General features: G+C 38.0%; 1 protein-coding gene across 1 annotated transcript in view; it reads left to right on the plus strand.

Annotated features, from left to right (window-relative positions):
* TBL1XR1 (transducin (beta)-like 1 X-linked receptor 1) overlaps positions 1 to 19,173 on the plus strand; it is a 62,108-nt gene that overhangs the window by 41,135 nt on the left and 1,800 nt on the right. Inside the window, exons 2-14 of the mRNA XM_009703757.1 lie at positions 3,656 to 3,758; positions 5,946 to 6,091; positions 7,556 to 7,775; positions 9,847 to 9,979; positions 10,180 to 10,321; positions 10,608 to 10,671; positions 10,774 to 10,871; positions 12,674 to 12,734; positions 13,964 to 14,085; positions 14,531 to 14,605; positions 17,020 to 17,147; positions 17,326 to 17,491; positions 18,351 to 18,452. Coding sequence (XP_009702059.1) covers positions 3,701 to 3,758; positions 5,946 to 6,091; positions 7,556 to 7,775; positions 9,847 to 9,979; positions 10,180 to 10,321; positions 10,608 to 10,671; positions 10,774 to 10,871; positions 12,674 to 12,734; positions 13,964 to 14,085; positions 14,531 to 14,605; positions 17,020 to 17,147; positions 17,326 to 17,491; positions 18,351 to 18,452 — 1,515 coding nt within the window. The 5' untranslated portion in view covers positions 3,656 to 3,700. The remainder of the gene's footprint in view (positions 1 to 3,655; positions 3,759 to 5,945; positions 6,092 to 7,555; positions 7,776 to 9,846; positions 9,980 to 10,179; positions 10,322 to 10,607; positions 10,672 to 10,773; positions 10,872 to 12,673; positions 12,735 to 13,963; positions 14,086 to 14,530; positions 14,606 to 17,019; positions 17,148 to 17,325; positions 17,492 to 18,350; positions 18,453 to 19,173) is intronic.

The following is a 19,173-nucleotide window of genomic DNA, read 5'->3' on the forward strand; positions in this document are numbered from 1 at the left end:
TTCCTTCCCAGAAAGCTATGAGCAAGGAGGAGGGAGGCATTGCACTTCCTAGGGGTGGAAACAGCAGCAGCTTCCCCATCTCGTGCGATGGGGTTCATACAGCTCTGAGCTGCTGCTTCAGCTGTCTGCAAAGTCTGCTCCTGAGGGTGGAGGTGGCCACGCTGCAGAGCCCTTTGCTGGGGGATGGTTGGCTTTGCCCCTAGTTTTCAAAGGTTGGCAGCATTAACCCAGCAACCAGAATCAAGCCCAATATCAATTCAAAATTTGTTAAAGGGAAATAATTATTGTCTCCTGTCACCTGTCCGTACTTCTGCCTGCTGTATTTTCTCTTTGATGTGATAGTTTGCTTTTGGGATGAGAAGGCAGGTGATTTGGTGTTGCTTGTTCTTCTCACAATTCCTCACTTCCCTTGGGTGTGCGATAGCCAGGTGATGGTTGTCTCCAGGGCCCTGGCTGAGTGACTGGGCCTGTCCTGGGGGGTTAAATACAGAAAGGAGTTTTCAGAAAATTCAAATAAGCACCAAAAAAAAGAATATGGATGAAGCAATATCTTGGTAAAAAAAAAAGGGAATCTTTTGCAACCTTTTGAGTTTCATGCCCTCACCAGGCAAGCTGTGCATTTATTGAACACATTTCTGTGTTTTTCTAGTTGTTAGGGTACCAAAGCCAGCGTTGCACTGCCACCTCTTGCTAGGCGGGCAGGACAGCATGTGGCAGTACTCCTTGCCTTACCAGTGTGTCTTATGGGAAACACTTTGAACCAGCTTTGAAAAATGTTTAACTTGGGCAGGGTGAATAACGCTTTTGATAGGCAAGCAAACTGTAGTTGTGGTTTTTTTTTCCTTTAGTTATCCAGCTACCTAACAAGTGAATTTATGTGGCATCTCCACAGTTCTGCTTTGAGTGGAGAGCCTTCTTTACATTAACAGTGCAGGTCGTCTCTATGTAGCAAATAGCACTTGCATGTGATTTCTGCATTTTGATCTGTCTTTTTGGATGATGCAGCGAGATTTTAAAGATCAGTAACAGATCCGTGAAACAAATACTACCGTTTGTGTGTGTAATGTAAAAAGGCTTCTTTGTGAGTCTTTTTAATTACTTTTTTTTTCTCTGAAGGAGGATATTGTTCCTCTTCCTATAGAACTTCTCTGTAACAAGGGGTCTTAAATAGAGGTGATTTGTGCCAGGTATGACAACAAAACATAGCTGAATGAAGTTAGTGTTTGGTCCTGCACATGGTAGAGTTGCTTGGTAATGCATGAAAAGGCTAAAAATGACATTAATTTCACACACTGCTCAATAAATGGGGCCTCAAAGTATATTGTAATCTGTCAGGTATACCTTGTACATCAGGCATCGCTGGGGGCTCTGGATGGGTGGAGTAGGGTTAATATCGATGTGCCTGCCTTTGCAAGTTGTGTTACACTAGCTAGAAGTTACTGTACTGGAGTGATTATTTTTTCCTTTAGAAATGAGAAGGATTTAAGTAGCTCTGCATTTTTGTTTATTTCCTTAAGAAATTAAAACCATATTCCCCCCTTTGGCAGAGCAGTGTGCTCGACCTGCTCTATAAGCATGAGATCTGGGTTTCTGTGAACGTGTCCAGCATCGTGTACAGCCCCCTGTTTCCCATGCAGAATAAACCCAGCTCTCCCACTTTGTGTCCCACTGGCCGCAGCTGAGTCTGAACCCTCCCTGTGCAGCTCTTGGACTGTGTCATTTTTTCCTGTGCCCTCTCCAAACCAAGTGGGCAGTGCACGCTCCCCTCCCTCCTACCCCAGCTATTAACTGGGTGGGCGGCCATGCGGCTGGGCTGGGTTTGGGGATGTCCATGTGCTCATTGACTCGCCAGGGTTCATGTGTGGTTTTCGGCAAACACACTGCTTTTGATGTCTGCGTTCATCTTGTAGCCTCTCCTCTTCTTGAGAAGTTTAATTGGGTCTTTCTTCTACAACTTTATGGGACATAGTCTGAAATTGCACCAGGAAACTGTTCAGGCTAGAAATGAGGAGGCCTTTCTTCACAGAAGGGTTTGTTAGGCAGTGGAATGGGCTGCCCAGGGAGGTGGTGGAGTCACCATCCCTGGAGGTGTTTAAGAAAAGACTAGATGTGGCGCTTAGTGCCATGGTCTAGCTGACATGGCAGTGTTAGGGAAAAGGTTGGACCCGATGATCCCAGAAGTCTCTTCCAACCTAATCAATTCTGTGATTCTGTGACTTGTAGGAAAGTCACATCTTGGAGAGCTCTTCCCACTGTCAGATTTGGTTGCAATTGACTGGTAAAATTCAAAAGTTAGATGATAAGAAAGAGAGTGTGATCATTTGCTCCTGTTTTCCTAGCAAGATTTCCCAAGGAAAGATGCCTAGAAAGAATGTGTATGGCAGCCTTATAATGCCGATCATAACCTTGTTGTTACTGCTGTGTTGACTGCTCTCCCATGTAGAGCAACAGTGGCGAATGGCCTGACCAGGCAGCCATGTAGCAAGAACTCTGTATTTTGAACAGTACAAGAAAACCTATTCTCTAGTCTGTCTTTTTTAATGTCAGATCCAGGTCAGACTGTCAAATAACAGTAGGAAAGTCACTTACCTTCTCAGACACCAGTTCCATAGAAGAAAACAGTGATGGTGAGTGGCTGGGTAAAAAAATTTGAATGTCTGCTGATGAAAAGTGCTGGGTGGATACTAGGAACAGGAGATGGACTTTATTTCATACTATGTTCTGGAAGCTGATGGTTTTACCCATCTACTAGATGTCATGGAAAGATCAGGATTTTCAAACATTCAGGAGTCATGACAATGTTCTTAAAAATGAGACTTAAAGTTAGGAAAAAATACTGTATTCTGTCTCTTCATCTTTGTATTTTAAAGACTCTTGTTGCTTCATATTTTCAAAATTTGTCATCAAAAGTATGTATAGTTTGATACGTTATTTGTCTTGCTAAATATTTACCATTAATAAAATCAAGGAAAAATTGTGTATATGTATTGATCAGTATTTTTAAAGCATTGATTGAAAGCCTAGAGAAGTGTTACTGAAAGTGGTCTGTTTAAAGTTTGTCTCTAATTTCAAGAATTCATTTTGCAAAGCATAAGGTATGGCTGAGATGTTTTCTAATTTTTAGTGGAAATAGCTGAGCTTTCTTTGAACAGATGCAGTATTGTAGCCCATACTGCACCTTTTTACTAGAGCAGGAATACCTGAAAATTGAAGTAGAGTAGAAAGTAAAAGTGAGGACTTGCCTGGATACCAACATGAAACCAAGTTCTCAGTCTTTGTTAGCCAGGCAGAGAGAAATCTGCATTTTGAAAAATTTGTTCCATAGCAATAATGTTGATTAGATGAAACTCACTTGATTATTTTTTAAAAACCTGTGAAATGAGGCCTTTCTAGTACTCGTATTAAGCGGCATAGTTCCCTGGTCCATACCAATTTGCATCATTTGAGAATCCAGCCCTTCAATATTTAATTTACTGACCTTTATGTTGTGGTGAGACAAATTATTTTTTTAATGACTGCAGTAGACTTATTTGCATTATAAAATAAAACCATTGTCTATACTGCCAGGGAGTACTTACTTAATAAATATAGCATTTGTTGAGAAATACGTATTAGGTACTAAAAATATTTAATTCACCTACTTTTTTATTTTCAGGGTTGTGTCCTTTGTTGTGACCTCATGGTTTAACTGGGAATAAAGATGAGTATAAGCAGTGATGAGGTTAACTTCCTGGTATATAGATACTTGCAAGAGTCAGGTGAGTTTTTACAATTCTGGTTGTTAAACAGTGCATAATTTATTTGGTATTCATCTGCAACTACCTTTAGCAAACGCAGACTCCTATAATTATTTTGCCAGTAGGCATGTGCTTTTGTCTGAACTGTTTCTTGGTGTTTCTTCTCAACAAGAGAATGAATTCCTGCCAAGTTACCTTCTGTAACTTAATCAGATTTAGTCATTTGGAGTGTTCAGATGGCAGTCAACCAACTAAGGACTCATTTGATTGCTAGAAATGCATTTTCCTGGAGATCACTTATCTACAGAGTGACTGTGACACTTTGCACCATTTTCTTTGGGGCTACTTGAAGAAGAAAAAGGGATGACCACCAAAATACTGGTTTTTCCTATTCTGTCTTGGAGTGCCGGTGCTCCTTCGAGCTGGTCTTGCATGGCCAAATTCCTTGCCTGAATGTGACTGTGGGAGGGCAGATGTTGCTATGTTTCAAAGGAAGAAGTGGCAACTGTGACCATATGACTTGGATCGTTTGAATCTACTGATTAACAGGTTTTATACAGGAATAACTCTTGGGTTCTCAAAAGCCTCCCTCCCTGCAGAACACTTTCTTGGAGGATTTTGTGCTTTGGTGACAGGCTAGCCAAAGCCTCCTGCTTCTTAGGAGTAAGAGCAAAAGACAGCTGAATGTTGTCAAACTTGAAAAGAAACTTTTTTTCCTGTGGTATTTATCCAAACTGACTGTGTCTGTAAATACAAGCAAGAATGCAGTAGTGTTCCCTTGGACAGTTAATTTTAATACTTCCCAAACCCAGCTGGATCAGCGGTTTGAGTTTGTGTTGCATGTTTGGGTTTCTAGATGCAGCTATATGGCTGCAGGGTGTTTTGTGGTGGAGATTGTTCTTAAAGCTATGTAAGAGACAACGTTATCTTTTACTCACAGCTATGATACTGATTGCTTAAAGCAGCCTACATTTAGAAGAGGTAAATTTGACTGGAGATCAGGGCATGCCCCCAGTAAGTGAACAAGTGATGATTGTCAGCTGGCAAGAGGGAATATGATCTTAGCAATACATAAAAGAAGTCTGCATATTAAAGCAAAAATAAACTCCAATCTTAAGGTACCAGTGTAAGGGATCACTTTAATGTGTACATTACCTTGCTGTTTCAACATCCACTGATTCTTAGTTTTGTTTAGTGGTTGCTGATGAGTAGCTTCACACTTCTTGAAAATGCTTTTGACAGATGCAACATCTGCCCACTGCTTACGTCCACTGCTCATGAATGAATTTCTCAAATTGAGACAAAGAAGCACCAGAAGCAATGGTGGATGGCAGAGTTTTTCAGTCTCTGCTTGTCAGAAGAAAGCAGAAACTTGTTGTTCCACCTGAATTTACTGGAAACTATTATATGTTCTTATTCCAGTTGCAGATTGCTTTTGTCACAGAAGCCAAACTTACAGAATTGCTTTATCTTCATTTGAAAGTTTGCAGGCAGCTTCTTAGTTACCTGACAGTGTGTGTGGGGGGTGGAAAAAGTTTAAGAAAAAATTCTGTGACAGTAAGTTAATTTGCTAAAAACAACTGTTTTCCTCTAGGTTAAATTTGCCTTCTCAGGGTGATCAAATAGATAGCAAGCAACTACCAGTGCTGCACCATAACATGCTTGCTACTTCTTGATCAGTGCACAATACTGATGTAGTTCTAAGTGCCAAAACATACGCAATTATGACAGCACTATACCGTGAATTGAATACTGTTCTACATACAGATCCATGTCACTTTCACGGGTAACAAATCAGTGAGTAAAAATAAGTGAGTCTTGGTGTCTTGGAGATATATGCTTTATTAAATACTATTTATGATACAACACATATATATAGTTTGAGAATATATAAATATATGTAAATGCTATTGCAAATTGTCTATTTTGTATTTTTGTATTTACTCATGCACAGATGTTTTGCCAATGATACTGTAATTAATCGTTGTTGTGTTTATATATAAACTTTGTTTTTCTCTTTTTGTACATTTAAACTAGAAACGCATGAGGGAAACAACAGAGGTGTTTTGACAAGTTTTTTTATAGTTCATAAGCATGCCATAACTTTGTATAATTTGCTTAGGTTTGTAAACAGAAGATCCTCCAGTGGTATGGCACATAGCATTGTCTATCTGTAAATCAATTCTAATGTCTTTGCCTTGTCTTTAGGGTTTTCCCATTCAGCATTTACCTTTGGTATAGAGAGCCATATCAGCCAGTCTAATATAAATGGTGCTCTGGTGCCACCAGCTGCTTTGATTTCCATCATCCAGAAAGGTCTGCAGTATGTAGAGGCAGAAGTCAGTATTAATGAGGTAAGGAGGCTTTCCCTGCAGGAGCATTATGTCCTTGCTTGCAGTAAGTTTGAATGTTAGTATTTTTTCTTAACTTTCTTGTATCCTATTTATTTACTTTTACTTCAGATTCCTTACTGCTGGTGTTCACCATGACTCCAGTGGTGGAACCAGAATGGAGTGACATAACTGGGTAGGGGTTCTGCCCAGTGCAGCCACACAACACCAGGCATGGTGTTCTGGCTCATTGCTTAAAGGTCCGTTGTCTGTAGAGTTTTTACCCTAATATAATGTTGTAGTAAATCCAGACAAGTGCGATAAGATAATCATTGAGACAAGTAACCTCTTAATTTTTGTTTTTGTAGACTTGCACTAGGGAGGTGGGAGAATACTATGCAGGTCTCATTTGGGTGATATGTTGTTATAATGAAGTAATGAGAGCCTAAAGGCAAGCTTTCCAAATAGAGAGAGGGTTTCAATTTGTGGCAGGAAGGATGAAGGTATATGCCAGTTTGCTTTTTGCCTCTGCTGACTAATTCATCTTGAGCAGGATCTATTAAATTTGATGTTTAAATGGTTATTCCAGCAGTACAGAAAGCTATGTATCTTCCTGCCTGGTGCTGCAGATACTTGCCCTCGATTTCCATTCTCATTTATGCCTGGAAGGTTAACAGCCTTTGTACATGTCAGTTACATTACAGAAGGAAACTGGGTTTTTTTCACTAATTCTGCTCTCTTTCCAGTCTTCTTTATGTCTGCTGTTTATGTGTAGTTTTCATAGTCCCAGTGAAGCAAATCTTTTCCCTTAGGAAGCGTCACAATAATAAAGCAAATAATTGGAATAAAAGAAGGAGACCCTATATTTATTGCAAGGAATCCTTCTAACTCCTAAAAAAAGATCCTTACAAAGCTCTAGCGTTATTTATAAGGGTATTTTTAACTGGGTCTTGTCCATTTCAGGATGAAATTCTTCCTTGTTGTTTGAAAACATGCCAGTACTGTTTAAAAAAAAGGAAGAAAACTAGTCAACTCTTGGGATAATATGTTTATGGAAAGTATTAGTCTAATAAGATAAAATAACTTCACAAGCCAGTGACCCGACTTGCGATGTTTGCAGCTCTTCAAACAAACCATTAGATTTTGTTGCAGCCACTCATGTTTGAAATCATATTCATAGATAGCTTGCAGAATTTTTTGCTTTAGCAGACGATTTAGCAAACTCAAAGCATATAACTTTTGATTCCCGAAGCTCTGCCAGAGGCCTGTGGTGGCTTTTTTTGCATAGTAATGGTGGCCACTTAACTTTAGACAAAATTCTAATCCTAACCACAGCTATGATGAACTATCAGTTTACAAATGGTGCTGGAACTGTTTTATTATATTAAATAAAAAATTTTGCTTTAGCTTTCCTTGGAATTTTTGCCCATAATGTTAATTTGTACTTGGTGTTGTCTTTTTTTGTTTTCTCCCTCTGCTGTAATTTAGGATGGTACCTTGTTTGATGGTAGGCCGATAGAGTCTCTCTCACTGATAGATGCAGTAATGCCTGATGTGGTACAGACAAGACAACAGGCCTACAGAGATAAACTTGCACAACAGCAGGCAGCAGCTGCTGCGGCTGCAGCCGCGACTAACCAACAGGGATCAGCGAAAAATGGAGAAAATACTGCAAATGGAGAAGAGAATGGAGCACATACTATAGCAAGTAAGTTGAGACAGAAATGACCTTAACCTATGTTAACGTCATTTCCTTGTCATTTATCATAGTACGAGCTCGTAGACAATGAGGTAAATGTGTAGAGGTAGTAGTAACCCTTCAGCTTGCAGAGAATACCTTCATCATAGGTGATACTTTGACAAATGATTGACCGTCCCCAGTTCGATATTTGGAATGGCAGGAGAAGATGCAAACTTCTGAATTCATTAATTCACAATATTCCATTGATCAGTCTGACTTCCAGTACTGCTCCTTTCCTGTCGTCTGAAGGTTTTCCACAGGACCTTCTGAGTGCTCTTGCATAAAGAGGAAAAAAATCAGAGACAATTCTTTAAATCTTGCATCTCCTCAGCTTTGGCCCTGTACAAAGAATAAGGAGAGGAGTCTGCTAATCCACAGCTGGTTAACACTGAGCATTGCTTGTGAAGCTCTGCAAACTACTTTTGATAGGTTCTGCTAACTCCATGAATTGAAGAGCTGTAACTGGCTATCTGTAGGACATACTTCCATGTCATGCTGAAGTCATCATGTTGCTGAGACAAATCCTATGTCATTTGTCTCCTTTATCAGTGTCAATTTTCATGATTTGCTATTCAGAATTATTCGATGCAACTGCTTGCAGGTTTGATTTATTAATTTTAGTTGTGATTGGTGAAACAAGTGAGTTTTATTTGTTACCACTGGTCAAAGGAAGGTATCTTACAGTCAGGCTTAGTATAGAAAAGTTCAGGTTAGACATTAAAATGTGATTTTTGAAAACAGTGTCTGGAAGTCCGAATTACACATTTGAGAGGGGGAGTTACAGCTCTTGCTGTAAAAGCACCTGAAGAAAAGACAGTTTTGAGAGAATATTCATATCAAACCATGTACAAGTTTTGCATTTTACAGCTGGATTTTACTACTTTTTTCATTATTATACATGATAAATAAAGTAGAAATAAAATCTTTGACTTAAATAAGCTGTCTACTTTGATACTTTTATTCAAAAATCTCTGAAGAATATTTACTTGTTAACTATGAACTGGATAGAGCTAGTGTAAACTTCAGATCTCAGCCACTGTTAAATGTGATATACCAGCAACCCCTACTGGCTGGTACACCAAATTATACTGGCGTTGATTCTCTTTAATTGAAGCAACATTTTATATGGTGCTCTTTCTTAAAAATATGCATGTTCTAATAGCCTTTTCTGTTTTCCCACACATACAAATGGTGACAGAAACCTTTAATGTTAAATTAAGCAGTAGATGTGAAACGTTTTGTTTAACCACACTGAATAAATACAGAGCAGGTGAACTGTTCAGCATTTTTTATATTCTGCATTTACACTCAGTGTGAATTTATTTTTAATAATAGAAAATGATTGATGGTAGCTGCCCAGGAAAGTGTTTTGTCAGTTGAATTACCCCCAGTATGTTTTACAGAACAATATGGATTCAACATCACTTGCACACAGAAAGCTACGTATTGCCACAATTCCACGGTAATTGCCAATGCAGTTTTAAAAGCCCTGCTATCAGTTTACCGTATCACCAAATGTTATTATATTAATTAAAGCCATTTTGTAAATGAAATGTCTAAGATGTAGATTTAAAACCTGTTTGACTGCAGTTGGTGGAAAGAGAGATTTTTGAAAACGAATGTGTCATAAATGTATTTTTAAAGCACAAGATAGAATAGTAGCATATTGTACAGTACGGTATCATGCCTGAAAAACTGTGAGTACTTTTAACACCAGTGTTTAATTTGTAGCATAGTGAAAAATTAACTTTTGACCTCTATTTTGAAGTTTCAAAATTTAAATCCATTTGGATGCTGAGGTTTAGAAGGGCTAAGAGCTTTCTCACATTTTTGAAACTCCCCATCTGTTTATAGTATTTCATATCTTGGAACTGGAAAAATAAAGGAACACTAACAGCTTTGTCAAATTTTGATCCACCTAAATTGTGAATTAATTGTTATGCTCATCCCAGAGTAATATGAACCATACAGTAGTTACAATCTATTGTCCCCAAATATTAAAATCCACCTCTCTCTACTGTTGTTTCCCATAATGCAGATAATCACACAGATATGATGGAAGTAGATGGAGATGTTGAAATCCCTCCCAACAAGGCAGTGGTGCTTCGTGGCCATGAATCTGAAGTATTCATCTGTGCCTGGAATCCCGTTAGTGACCTTTTGGCCTCAGGGTATGTGCATTAACCATGTGTGTACGTAATACAATGCTTATTGGCATGCTTCTGTATGTTAATGGTAACAAGTTAAAATAATACCTGCCCCTATGCCCTCTACATCAAATGCCACAACGTTTTGCTGTTTTGAAAGGAATACCTTTTTCAAATGGAATTAATTGGGAGAAGGAGTTATGGTCTCATTAATTGTTTTGCAGATCTGGAGATTCAACAGCACGGATATGGAACCTCAGTGAAAATAGCACGAGCGGCTCTACGCAGCTGGTACTTCGACACTGTATACGAGAAGGAGGGCAGGATGTACCCAGCAACAAAGATGTGACGTCACTGGATTGGAATGTAAGTACAAATGTCAGTGCTCAAAATACTCTGACAAGACTGTACCTATAGTTTTGCATAGTCAAATTTTAAGTGACGGCAACTGTGCATCCCCTGCCACGGCTCCTGAAATATTTCTGCATTGTAATTTCTTGCATTGTACTTCAGGGACTTCTTTTTAGTAAGTTGTAGTCAATGGAATAAATATCATAAGTCTTATGCAGATGTATTCTACCTGAAATTTGCTTTGTGCTTTTTAGCTTTGATTTATACAGTAAAAATAAATAAATAACCTTTTTGCTGGCAGAGTGAAGGTACACTTCTAGCAACTGGGTCTTACGATGGCTTTGCAAGGATATGGACTAAAGATGGTAAGTGAAATGCTTTTGATTTCCAGTATATTTTCCTGTGTTGTGGCTCACAGCATAGTTTTTTATCTTTTTTAATGTATTCATATCAATATAAATTTTCAGGTAATCTTGCCAGCACCTTAGGGCAACATAAAGGTCCTATATTTGCGTTAAAATGGAACAAGAAAGGAAACTTCATTTTAAGTGCAGGAGTGGACAAGGTGAGATAATCTTTGGTAAAATTAAAATTCTTTCCTTCACCGTTATAATCTAATTGTAAGCATATAATAGCAAAGCTGTAGAAAGTAAGTAATTAAAACTAAAGGCATGGGATGTAAATATGTACTTACAAAGAACATGTTATGCTAGTTATGTTTCCTTGTGTTTTATAGTAGTTTGTTGAGATATTTTAATTTATTAGATTTCAGTGTCCCTGGATCTCTTCCTAATTAGGTTAGCATAAGTTGGAAAGTAAGCGCATTGAACGCAGGAACATTAAACCTTTGTAAAGCCGAATCATCTAAAATTTAGTGAAGCACTTTATGCAAAGCCTCAGAAGAAAATTGTACTGGAGGAATAGGTTCAGGCTGATTTGGATATCAGTCAAGGCTGAGAATGATTTAAAAGATTAGAACTGGAACATAAGAAAGTCAATATATCTGACTGGGGAGGTGCCGATAGTGTAATGCCACGAAGCTCATTGTTCAACTGTGCTTTATTTCACATCTCTAAACAAACTTGGAGACTCACAAGGTCTTTAAATTCAAAGCTGTTGTTAGCATGAGAGATTTTTATGAATGGTAGGAAGGGCACATAGTGATGAAGAATAGACTTAAGATGAATTCAAGGAATAGAATAGACTATTCAAAGAGTAAGAAGAGTTTAGTTTTTCCTCTGTAACTGATTCAAGGTGCAGGAATAAACACAGGCTTTCTCTTTGTGAGACTGGCAAACTGCAAGCTCAGTGAGACCACAGACCAACAATACTTAAAACTGGCATCGTCACTGTGAAGTAGTAGATTTTTCTCATTTATTTATTATTTTTTTCCTGCATGCATTTAACCTGGTTTGCTTGAGTGCCCAGTTTTAAAATGCTTGTGCTGGCACAAAGAAAGGAAGAGTAAATGTCTCAAAGCATGGAACCCATCTCAAAGGATGGGTTTCTTCTTTTGGCAACTGTGATGGCATATGTCAGTTTTTAAATCTTTGTAGAGGTACAGCTTTAATTTGCAGAAAACTGTTCTGGAGGAGATAGAAGCCTTGTTGCAGTCAGTAATACTCTTTGGACAAAGCAACTGAGATTATGCTTTGAAAAATATTCTGCATTGGCAGAAAGATTTACCCAACCTTATGCTGCTTTACCATAAATAACTTGTGCGGTCAGTTCGTGCTTTCACTGAATTCAGTGTCAAAATTTTCATTGATTATTGAGGTAGACCAGGAATATTGGCATATAATACAGAGATTATAAAATACTAATTTTGTCATATAAGATTTCTTTCATCAAAAGGATATCAGAAGTATTGGCAGAGAACAACTCAGAACAAAATTACACCATTAAATCAAATATTTCAGATTCTTAAGCATGAGACTGATTGTTTATATGAAGATCTCCTTAGGGACTAATGAGTATTTGAAATTGCAATTTGAATGTACAAGTATTTGAAATTAAAATAGGTGTGTGGAGTGGATTACAAGAATATAAATAGGACTAAAGAGATAAATCTATTTAACTTTTGTTTATAAAAAAAACCCCACAACCCTCTTCATCTCTCCAGACTCCAAAATGTTGTGATTAAACACCTTTCTAATACTGCAACATATTAAGGTTTTCTACTGTTGTCTGGACATCTACTACCACTTCCTTTAGTACTGGGTAAAATGCTAGAAATATATAATCGGGACCAGGTTTGGGCAGTGGGGCGGTAGGCTAGGTAATCTGATACATGTGAATGGTAATAGTTGTGGGGAAATTAGCAATTTGTACAAGCTTGTTTATTGTTTATTTATCTGTTTAATACAGACAACAATTATTTGGGATGCCCATACTGGTGAAGCCAAGCAGCAATTTCCTTTTCATTCTGGTAAGTCTTGATTTTGATCATTCAGGATTGGCATCTGAAAAGATGAAAAAAGTGTTATTTATTAAAATAAATTAAAAAATCTGAAGTTTATGGTGCTTATTTACACCATTTTAAAATCTTACAAGCAGATTTTGGATACCGAGTCCCATATTCTTAGTCTCATGAATTTTGAGAATGCAAACAAAGATAGAATTGTTCTGATTTTATAACTTTATAACTCACAATTTTATTGCAATTCTATGAAAGTCATAAGAGATAATCCAAATATTACTGACTTTCTGTAGTACAGTGGCAGACAAATCAAGTGGGTGGGCCATGAAGGATTTTGTATTTATCAGCTAAAGACTACATTTGTCATCTTCCTGCTACAGTAATCCCAGCTCCACATCCTATTGTTCTGTGCTGCCTGCTGTGCTGTCCCCAATTTGTTTGGCCACAAACCAGCTGAAAGGCTATTCACTGGCCAGCTGGGATGAGAGTGCAGCCTCTCAGGAGGTCAGGCAAATTGCCTTGTGGGCTGCATGGTGTGCAAGCCTGCCAGAATCAGCTGGAAAATAGAATAGAAAGGATGACGAACATGTCATTGAAGGGCCTTTAAGAAATGTATCTCACTTCCACTTTTTATTCCACTCGCGCTATGTTTTCAGTGGCATGACAACAATCAAAAGCATCAATTCTTGATTTACTCCAAGCAATTCTGTGTGCTATCTGCCATAAATATCTTGGCTAGATCGAGTGGAATATGTCACCCATGATTAAGCTTCAAGTTACCACACCTTATAATGCTGGAATTAGGAAAGGAAATAAATTATTACCTTTCACTGACTGCCATCTATCAGCACAAACATGGACTGTTAGTGGAGTTGAGTTCATGCATGATGATGTGTTAAGTTGTGGGAACCTGTTCCTTGTGGTGACTCTTGAGATTTATTTGTAGATGACTTAACTACAGCTTATTGTCCTGCTGCACTGTCTTCTGTATAACTGTTTCATTTCAGATACGTTCCATGTTTTAACGACTTCTATTAAATTTTGTTTAATTTCTTAGTGTAAGACTAGTTTTGGCTGCATTTCTCACTGTTCATAGTGTTTGATTATCTTTGGAACTGCTGTAAAATTAATGGTTGCTTCCTGTTGGCATTTGTTCTAAGGTGGTGCATGCTAATTTTGTAAATCAAACTCCTGCAGAATACATGCCGTAATTTTAAATATTTTTCTTTTTCTTTTAGCACCAGCATTAGATGTTGATTGGCAGAGTAACAACACATTTGCCTCTTGCAGTACGGACATGTGTATTCACGTCTGTAAACTAGGACAAGATCGACCCATCAAAACCTTCCAGGGTCACACAGTAAGTACAGGAAAATTGGGGATTGCTATACGATATTTTTATTAATGAGAGATTGGGGGACCAGTATACTTGCCAGTATACAGCACTTGGGTAATGGGTGGTCTTTGGAAACAGGCAATAGATATACATATTCAGGTAGTTGTAGTTAAGGTCATATGGTAACTGTAGTCTTTGTCATTACTAGTACAATTCTCATTCCCACATGCAGCTTTTTTTACAAATGCCAGGATGGCATAGCAAAATGTGTGAGAACATTCATGGGAAAATGTGTTGAACAGGTAGCAAAAATTTTTTGTTATTGAAGGCAAAGCTAGGAATGAAAATTAAATGTTGAAATACTGACAATTGTACAAATACTTATAACTGCTGTCCAACTTTATCTTTTGTAAGCTGTCATTTGTAATGGAAGTGAAGACTCCAACTTACTCTCACTGTTCAATTTTAGAATGAAGTAAACGCAATCAAATGGGATCCAACTGGTAATCTTCTGGCATCCTGCTCTGATGATATGACTCTAAAGGTAACGGGAGTTCTGGTACTGGCTCTTGTCTTTGTAGGACTCTGGAATGCACACCATTAGTTCAGGCAATCCAGCAGTATCGCTGTACTTGCTGCGTTGTTTAATATTTGTTCTCTTTTAATATAACAAGATTAGGCAATCCTAGCAAATCCTTGTTAATCAGAGCCAAGCTTTGGTCCAGAGAACTTGTTACAGACTGCCACCCTGAGACTTGGAACATGATTTATTAGGTGCTTTTAGCTGTTTACAGAGTCAGGTCATCATTAATCATTAAACTGTCACGCTTGATGGTTACATTTGGTTAAAAGGAAGAGTTGGAATGCATGTCGTGTAACACGTACAAGAATGGGTGACTAGCTCCTTTTCTGGTTTTCTTCTGTTTTCTCCTTCTTTCTAGTTAAAATCTTTGGTACACTGTTTCTTAAGAGACTCTGTACAGCTTGGTTTTTCCAATTGATCTGAAGTCATTCTACAGTTTTCAGTTTTACCTACACTTTTTCTCCAAATAATTCATAGCAACGTGCTTTCTTGTAGAACCGGGGCAAGAACGCAGACGATACTGTAGCTTACACATATGACTTCAAGGTGCACTAGAGATCCATACAAAAATACTACCAGGTTAGATACACTAGATGAAATGAGGTCATTCACGCCTGACAGGCCTATGCTGTTTCCATGGTACAGATGCTTTTCCATTACTCCCATACTGCTTTATATTTAGTGGGTGTTTTAGCACTATGTTTGGTAGAGTTTCAGAATATGGGTTTTTTTATGTTGACAGTGCTGTCCTACTAGTAGACCTTGGGACAGTTATTTCCACCTATCTCACCGTTGTTTAATCGGAGACAGAGAATGGCTGAATGAGTAGCCAGATATCCTCTCCTTTGCTGGCACACAGTCAGGCTCTTGCAATGGAAATGACCTTATCTAAATACAGACATTTAAGCATTAAGCCTCCAGTCTAAAGCTAGATGTCTAGACTTCTTTAGTCAACAGAGTGTCTAGCACCACTAAAGAGCAATTTATCCTTTCTTAAGTTAAGTGTCTAAGTCAAGTGTGATGAGTAAGCCCCTGAGAGCATTGGTTGTTCTCTATTGGCAATGGATGGAGTCAAAATAGCCAGTTCAACTAGATGTTTAATAGACAGCTGAAACTCAGGTGAGATGAATTCTAATCTAGAGCTCAAGCTGTTGTTGCTGCCTCTGGGTGAGTAGAGAGGTGACAGCTGGGAACATGTCACCATTCGTGGGCTCAGGCAGTTCAGGCAATTAACTTCTTGGTTCCCATTCTGAATTCAGCCCAGCCTGGAAAGAATTTTTGTTGTTTTGTTCAGGGTTAACTGGAAGAGTAATTGCTTGTGGATCACTTACTTTTCAATGGCAGTAGGCATGGGTGTCAGGTTTTGAAGCATATGGAAGATGCCTAGTGATCTATTTATTTATTTATGTCTCTTGTGATGCCAACTTGATGTTCTCTAGGGTAGCTAATGTAGACTCTTTTCATCTATACTAGTTTTGGGAAGAGAAGCGAGATTTTGATCACATCAATTTAAACTGGAAATACAATTTTAATTCTGTTTGCACATTGAAAATCAATTTCACCTTCAGTGAGGCACCAGTGCTTAAGAGCGTCATTCATCTAAACATACACCTCAATCGCATCTTAAATACAGTTAGGCTTAAACATGCTCCTGTTCACTTTTCTAACAAAAGATGAGCTAAAACCACTACTGAAACAGATATCATTAAAAAAGCATTCAGATGATTGGCCACCATAGTTATAAGAGCCTTCCCAGATCCCTTCTGTAGTAGCAATGCAAACTCTTAATAGAATAAAGTTATTTTGTTTGTTGAAGGTTATCATGCAAGAGTTGGAGTCCTAAGGAACTGTGTGAAGTACTGAACAAACACCTGGTAATGCAAATCCTAATAAGCCAGGGAAATGCCATAATGGTTTTGCCGTATGCATCTATGGCTTTGTATGAAAACAGAAAATTTCTCTACTATCCCTTCATTTCACTCAGTCTGTGTAGCAAAAAATTCATGTAAAAATAGGACTGTGATATTTTTGTCAACTCAAGACGTGAACATATACATATTGCTCTTCTCATCTTAGCATCTGTTCTCATCCCTGCACTTTTCAAGGGGCTTGTAGTTAACACATGCATATTGGTTTCTATAGACAGTACCTTTATTACTCATTAACCCCATCAGGTACTTTATAACTCAAAGAATGGAGTGTACTGGAATAATACTTGTCAGAATTACTCTAGAAACCCAGCAGTCATAGCATATATTTTGAGTGGCCTGAAAGGTAGCAGTCAGGCTGCAAATGATAAAAAAGAAAGATGTAAAATGTATTTTAGTGCAGTATTATGCTAAATGTCTTTGTGTTTTCTTCTGTTTTTATCACAGATCTGGAGTATGAAACAAGACAGTTGTGTCCATGATTTACAAGCACACAACAAAGAAATTTATACTATCAAATGGAGTCCTACAGGACCAGGAACAAATAATCCAAATGCCAATCTTATGTTAGCAAGGTACTATTTAATCCTGTTTTTCAATGCCTGTTAAATGTTATTTTTACTTCACTCTTTATATAAGTAGGTTCACAGAATGTTTTGAAGCATGTAGGATACTTGATCATATTGTGTTTGTATTAGTAACAAAAATACATCAAATTGAGATGTAATTAATCTGTGTTTTTTTCCTTGACAGTGCATCCTTTGATTCTACTGTTAGGTTATGGGATGTAGACAGAGGAATTTGTATTCATACTCTGACAAAACATCAAGAACCTGTGTACAGTGTAGCTTTCAGTCCTGATGGCAGGTACCTGGCCAGTGGCTCCTTTGATAAATGTGTACACATCTGGAATACACAGGTATAGCTCTTCTGTCTGTTTAGAAGTTTGTGTTTTGGTCATTTGCATCAGCACCGTTCCAACCTTTGTTGCTCTGTCATGTTTTGGCCACAAAGAGCTTTGCCATTCCTAACACACTGATTTGCTTTCTCTTTGTTCTAAGATTACCTCTGTTGAAGTAATAATTGTCTTTACATTGTCTTCACTTAGCAAAAAAAAACAACAGGAAAAAAAAAACCCACAACCAAAAAAACCCAACCAAAAAACCACCACTAACAAAACACATTCAACAAAATGTCTCCGATACCATGTTGCATCCAAAAATTGTCTTTGTTAACTCTAAACTTTAAACTCCTGATAAAACAGGTTTGATATGAAAAATGATGACTGGATGTAGACATACAAATCTGATAGCTATTTCATTGAATTTCACTGAAAAACGAGAGAATGTAAAGTGAGAGAAAACAATGACGACAAAATGTTTCTACGTCACTTTCTAAGAAAGGACCATATAACTTGTTTTGTATTTCTGGCAAAAATGGGCTGATTATGAGTAAAAGTCTAAAGACCTTGTTGTTAAGCAAGATGTGATCTCTGGCTACTGGGAATTGGACATTACTAAAATGAGCCTTTCAAAAATTAATTAGAAGTAGTCGTGACCATCCCTAGTTTTGCGTGTCAAACACAAGAGATCAAGATGTGATAATTGTGTTTGTCATGCCCTTTAACACAGTGCTGAGATTGTCCACGAGTCTCATCTGGGCCATTTTCTCTGAGAATTTCAGCTTATAAAAGCAGTGGGGAAGTTTTACATGTTGTACAAATGTTACTTGTTCACTTGGATTTTGTTACATTAATTACATGTTTTGTCCCTTTTCAGACAGGTGCCCTAGTTCACAGTTATCGGGGAACAGGAGGGATTTTTGAGGTTTGCTGGAATGCAGCAGGAGACAAAGTTGGAGCAAGTGCTTCAGATGGTTCAGTAAGTGCTGCTTGACTTGGTTGGCATTCTAACAACAAGCATCTTCTGGAAATCTTTTGACTAACAATGGAGACAAAATTCTGTAGCTGGAGGTTGAATACAGCCAGCTCACTTGTAGACTTTCACCTATAGGGATGCTGTAGTGTTGTAAGGAGAATGTCTTTATTCCAGCTTGATGCGTTACTGTTCTAAATCCTCCAAAAATCTCAGAAAGTGAAGATGCCTCTGATTTAGATTCTCTGTCCCTGCTGGGACTTACCATGGAAATGTGTTCATTGTGGCTGGTCTTCTCATTATAGTCTGGAAACAAGTTCATTTTTGCCTCTCTGCCCTTTTTGACTGAAAATGTTCAGTGTGGGTGATATTTCACTCCTATTATGTGTTATACTAATATGTCCTGCATTGCATTCAACAGGAAGTACAGCAAAACAAAGTACAAATTTCTGAATGTTCATAATTAAAAAGTTCCTAAAAATGAGAGGAGCTGTGTGTTAGTACCAGTCTGCTTGCTTACTTTGCTTAGAAGAAGCAGGGGAAAAAATCCTATGTTTAACTAATCATGAATGCAGCCCCTATCATCTCATAGTGGTGTGTTGTAGCTCTTCTGACGTTGTCCTGCAAAGTACTGCAGTAAAATACTAACATGCACTTCTTTGTAACGAGTATGATACTTGGTTTTTTGCTTGCCAATCATTTGCCATGGTTTTGGAAGAAACGAGAA

Source organism: Cariama cristata, unplaced genomic scaffold (genome assembly GCF_000690535.1).
Source record: "Cariama cristata isolate BGI_N322 unplaced genomic scaffold, ASM69053v1 scaffold397, whole genome shotgun sequence".
NCBI classification, from domain to species: domain Eukaryota; kingdom Metazoa; phylum Chordata; class Aves; order Cariamiformes; family Cariamidae; genus Cariama; species Cariama cristata.